General features: G+C 34.8%; 1 protein-coding gene across 1 annotated transcript; it reads right to left on the minus strand.

Annotated features, from left to right (window-relative positions):
- Nucleotides 1–3,634: 3,634 nt before the first annotated feature.
- LOC126733398 (cysteine proteinase inhibitor B) lies at nucleotides 3,635–4,665 on the minus strand. The gene has a single exon (XM_050436699.1). The coding sequence runs from the start codon at nucleotides 4,341–4,343 to the stop codon at nucleotides 3,885–3,887; it is 459 nt and encodes a 152-aa protein (XP_050292656.1). The 5' UTR covers nucleotides 4,344–4,665; the 3' UTR covers nucleotides 3,635–3,884.
- Nucleotides 4,666–6,208: the final 1,543 nt, after the last annotated feature.

Genomic DNA, 6,208 nt, shown 5'->3' on the forward strand with positions numbered 1-6,208 from the left:
ACTCTACTCCCTTCCACTCTCCATTTTTTCCCCCTCCATCCAAACAAACCATAAGAGTTGACTTCACGGACACAAACACATTCAACATATAGAGTAAAAGTTATTTAATTTTTTCTTCATGAGGGTCAGAGCCCAGGTGTTGTGCAGCAAATAAAAGGTCACATTCTAATGTTATAGCCTTTTGTATTGTTCACTTTTATTTATTTATTTATTTATTTTTTCAGAAGTTATAATTACAACAAAGACGACAGATTTGAACACGGGATGTCTCAATTGGAAACATTAAGATATGCCAATTGAGTATCTTCCCTCTCTCTATCTCTCTCTCTCTCTCACATCCTATAGCAGCTACCAACTCTTATTATTATTATTATTATTATTATTATTATTACAATTTACCCACCTGTGGTTTGATCGAAATTTAGGTAGTTTACCTGTGTTTTGAAATTTGACACTTTACCCACCTGAGGTTAGCTTAGTCAGAGTTTTTTAACCATTTTCTGTTAAAAACATGGCTATTTTGCACTACTTTTTTGTCTCTCTCCTCAAAAAACACACAAAAACAAAAAATACAAGATGAAATAAGATAAAAAATAACCTAGCAGAACACTTGCATCATAGGATTTCAAACTAAAAGTAGGCAACTTAAATTTAGATCAAAGCTCAATTGAGTAAAGTGTTAAATTTCAAACCACAAGTAAGCAACTTAAATTTCAATCGAATCACATGTGGGTAAGTTGTAATTATTATTATTATTAAAAGTTATTTAGAATTGAAAAGAGAATTATTTTAATTTTATATAAACTTATTTAATCATATTACTATTTTTATGTATTAAATAAATTCATAAAGAAAGGGATTAAAATAACATTGTAGGGTCGCAATTCTGGGCCCACGCCTAACAGGTATGGGGTTCTGGCCCAAGGAGCCCGAAACAATGAATTTATAGAGAATGAGTTGCAGAACTAGGCCTTAACGAAGTAGATACTAACTAAAATTGGGCCATGCGACACTCGAGAGTAAGAAAATCTCATTCATGTCCATTAGATGTTCAATCCGAGGAGATGTGGAGGACGTATATCAATTCCTACTCAAAGGCTATGGTCCTAATACTGTTCTTCTGTTTTCGTTCCTTTTCTTTCCGTCGTCCTCTTCATGGGGACTCCCCTCTCTTATATAGCCCCCTTGAAGTCATCAGGGCCTTACATTTGTTGATCATCTGGACCTTCACTTGAGTGTCCGTCTCATCGGACATCTCCCCCATCTTTCTGTGAGTCGTGGTAGCCAAGGCAACACTGTTCACAAGTCCTCTCCATATTAATGCGGTCAGAAAAGTAGCTGCCATATATTTAATGTGACAGCTGTAGCCTCTCCCTTGTCCTCCTACACTTTCTTCCCTCTTACGGGTTTGTGGGACTCATCTTTGTTACTAATGCTCGTAGGAGTGGATCCTTCTAGCAGGCAGAGTGCATGTTTGAGTCATATTTGGTACGTCCGAGGAGACATTTCTTCTCGGACTGCCTTTTAAATATTTTTGGGCCCATAAGAATTGGGCCGGGAGCCCTTTTGGCACCCACACCTTCTCCTCGGACGTGGTCAAACTTTCATATGGGACCCAAGGTCCATTGTATGATCTTGGGCCTTTGCCGCTACAAACATGATAATTAATTTTTCAATTAAACAAATTGACAATAAATTCATACAAATTTTCCTAACTCCTAAGGGAATAAGCATACGGGTGTATAAAAATAAAAAATCATTTTACACTTTAAAAAAGTTATTTTATCTATTTTAACATGTTATTTTATAATTCACCAAATATCCCAACTTTTATTTTAACATAAAACACATTAAAATAATATAAATTACTCAATAAAATAATATAAAACTAACCAATCTTTATCTTCTCTCTCTTCCTCTTCAACTCTCTCTCTCTCTCTCTCTCTCTCTCTCAACCACCACCACCCAAACACTGAACAACCCACCCACCACCCCAACCCATACCCATACCTAGATAAAGTCCAACCACCGCTCACCATCCAAACCCACATCAACCTTAACATCGAAACTTAACCACCACACCAACTAAAACTGAAACAACCACCACAATAATTGAAGTCGCCACCACCACACAACAATCAACCACTACCTCCAAAATCAAAGAGAGAAAGAGGGAGAGGAGAGAGTAAAATGAGATGGCCCAACCACCAACATGGAGATTAGATAGACAAAGAGAGAGAGAGAGAGAGAGAGAGAGAGAGAGAATAAAAGCGAATTAAAAGAGATATAAATTGCTACAGTAATTGTTATATAGGACTCTATTGTAGCAGATGTATAAATATTTTTAAGACTAGCAACTTAGTTGTTGCTTGGTTTTTTGTTGTTATAGGGGCTAAAATAAAAATTTGGGAGTTTTAAGCACTCGGATGCCAATGCACTAACAAAACATGCATGGTGAAAAATTAAAAAAAAAATTTCTCTCAACCTTTTCCATTTTTCCGAGCAATTTTCCCAAAACAAAGCTTGAGGTTAAGACCACCATTCATCTACAGTATGATTTTTAGGAATCTTCAAATCATTCATATCATTCTATTCCCTTTTCAAAAAATCCTGCCATCCCATAAAAATTCATGGAAGGAAAACACTGTTTCCACTACTCTTTTTTATAAGAGATTTCTCTCTCTTCTTCTTCATCTTCATATTCCTCTACCTCTTGAAAGAGCCTAGATTCTAGACCCATTTTTTACCGTTTACTGCATACTTTTAATTTTTTGATCGGTTCATTGTAAATGACAAGAAGAAGTATGCTTTTCGTCTACCAAAAAGTAAGGCGTGGGATCAGATTCGACCAAAGCATGCGTCTGAATTTCCATCTTAACAAATTCAATCTTTTGATAATTCAATTATAGTTACAACAGAGAGAGGAAGGAGATTCTTGATGTTTTGTAAATATCAAAAGGTACCAACGAATTGAGTACAAGACATTTTACTGACAAATCTTTTTGATAATTTGGAGGATTTAAATTTTGAATGTCATGAACACAGCAAATTAAAATTAAAATCTTAAACCCACACTTTCACCATCTCACATTGATCTCTTAATAATTTATATGTAAGATAACCACTTTATATATATATATATATATATATAGCTGGGTTCAAGTTACACCTGGGTAACTCTAAGCAATGTTATAAAACTCAATATTTTTTAATTTGATGCAAATTTTTAAAAATATACCGTTAGATTACATTATCTTTCGTATATTCTCCATATTTGCAAAATTTCAAATTGATCAAAAATTAATAGCCATGTCATCAAACAATTTTTTAAATTCAAATTTTTGTAGTTTAAAATAATACATAAAAAATGAGTTTATAGATCAAATGGTAAATAACATCCAATTGACATGATTGTTAAAAACATATAGAACATGTAATTCAACTGTGGAATTTTCAAAATATGAAGTCTATAACAAGTTATTGGGCGGAGTAACATTGCTTATAGTTGCACTAAGCGTAACTTGAACCCAACCTCTATATATATATATATATATATATATATATATATATAAAAGAAGAAGATAGCCACTACTTTTTCTTAATTTAATTTAATTTTTTGAATAAAGATAACCACTACTTTAATTAAACCTCTCATTTATTATGTCACTAATTTATTGATTACATTACATGTGCAATGCTATATTACACACGTCTACGACATATTCCCAACACATGTAAGGAAAAGGTTAATATTAAAAAAAAAAAAAAAAACTTAGATAATTAAAACAACAGCACCTCCCATAATAAAAAAAACCTCCACGCATGCATCAGGCAGGCACCTAGCTATAAACCTTAATATTAGAACACTAAATAATGCTAATTAATTAATTGCAACAACTGCTTAAATATTGAGTAGTATAGTAGGAAGGCCCAAAGTTAAGCAACTCCGGATCCTTAGATCGAACCCAGGGCTTAACCACAACCTCAGACTCAAACATCTTCGAAACCCCATTTTGCGTGGCTGAGATTGTGAGGTAGTACTTCAACCCGGACACTACTTGCGTCTGTGCCTCTACCACCTCCATGAACCTTAGCTCTCCTCCAATATTATCGCCAATACTCATCATCTTGTACTGCCTCTGTCGTCTTTGCCTTCTTAAGCTCCTGTTGTACTCTTCCACTGAGAACCTCCCTAGTTCTTGCACCTCCTCGTTTGTCTTCACGTCGCTTATTTCTGTCTTTGCTCCCACCTTTCCTCTATAACACACACACAGCTGAAGAGAGATCAAAAGGGTTAGCGTTATTGTTGCCCATGTCACTGTTTGTGATCTTATTATCGCCATAATAGTTTGAACTTCAAATTTGTTGGTTTGGTTGAGGATGAGGATGAGGATGGAAATGAAGAGGGTTTGGTTTGGATAGACTCTATATATATATATAAATATAAAATATAAAATATAAATGAGAGAATGGAAATTTGGACACGTAATTCAATCATAAAGGTAAAGGGGCATGCAACACGAACGGCGTGTCGCGTACTTGAAACACAGAAGAAAACGACGATGACACTCTTCTAATCTCATCTAAGATGATGGGAATGGGATTCCATTTTCTGGCTTTGCTTTTTGGAGTGGGGGCCGGGAATCTGTTTTCCCGGTTTTGTACTTGGAATTGTCTGTGTTTTGGGGATTTCTTTAATTTCTTATCACCTCGGGTTTTGTTTTGTTTTGTTTGTTTTGTGGTTACGTAACGTAATATTTGTGAATGGGAGGAATTGACAATTCAGCACTCGTAAGGTCACTACGTAAATTTGGCAAGTGCCACGTTGATGGCTGCATATGTGTACTGTGTAACAAGCTGCCAAGCTTTGCTAATTTGCTTTTTGAAATGCGGCTCTTCCTCTGCTGCACCAGCACTACGGCGCGCACACTCTTCGTCTTCGAACGGCTTTTTACCCATTACATTGTAATTATCATATCAGAAATTAAGAATTGGATACTCCATGGATATAATTGGCTTTTAATTCAATTAATTGAACAATGATTTTATAAAGGGCAAATACTTTGATTAATACTCATACAAGATGTGAATTTGACACACGCATGAGTTGGATTTTAATTAGAATTTTTAGTTCATTCAATGGCTGCTTTAGTTTGCAATTAGTGATTTTGAGTTTTCTTTCTTGATTTTTATTAATTATATATCAGAATTTGTGGTTCGTTCAATGGTTTGAACTTGAAGCATGTCAACATTCCACCTTTGTCTCCTATCCTATGCCAACATTTACTCTTTTATTTGCGTCATAGATTAATTTTCATCATTTGAGAACTTTCTTGTGATCTGATTTAATTCATGGTTCTGGTTAGTATGTCAATGTTAATTGTTTGAACCGTCGGCTAAATATGTGTGTGTAAAGCCATAGAGAGCTAATTAAATTTACTATCTACCATGTAGCTTAATCTAAAAACTGGGGTATGCTACAAACGAAATTCTGATTTTCAAAGTGTGATATTTGTGGTGCAATATTTGGTAATAAGGTGAACGATACTATGACCAAACTATGTAGCATAGATATCATTATGGGAGAAGTCAATCGTTGAAATGATAATTGATATAAGGGAAGTTCAAGATATATATCAATTCTTTTAGTATATATATGTGTTATAGGCAAAGAAGAGTAAGAGTAAGGTGAAGATACAAAAGTATGCACTATTGTCGTGCGAATATCACCCCAAGACTCAAATCAATAGTAACAAAAGCGATAGAAAAAAATAACAAGTATACACAAAGAACACCAAATTTACATGGTTTGCCATACTACAGGTAGTGACAGAGCGAAATTTCACTATAAAAATAGAATGGTACAACAGTGACATAAAAACACTCTCAAGAAACCCAAACCCCGATTATACCCTAACAGTCTCTCGCAAGACTTGAAAGACAGAGAGTATGTCGATGCCTCTATTCTTTTTGCACACATCTCTTGCGCAACAATTTCTCTCTAGCACCATGCTTACTAAAAACACACACACGCACACATATTAATAGGGTAGCACACTAATAGTCAATGGGGAAAGCTATTTCAACTTGTATTTGGATTTTGTTTGTTTGACTTGGGCTTGGAAATTCATGCCACAAGGGCCTATGTCAACAAATCTTCACCTTAGCTTGAATTAATCGAGCTACATGATCAAAACTCCTCTATCAC

This window comes from Quercus robur, chromosome 6 (genome assembly GCF_932294415.1).
Source record: "Quercus robur chromosome 6, dhQueRobu3.1, whole genome shotgun sequence".
NCBI classification, from domain to species: Eukaryota; Viridiplantae; Streptophyta; class Magnoliopsida; order Fagales; family Fagaceae; genus Quercus; species Quercus robur.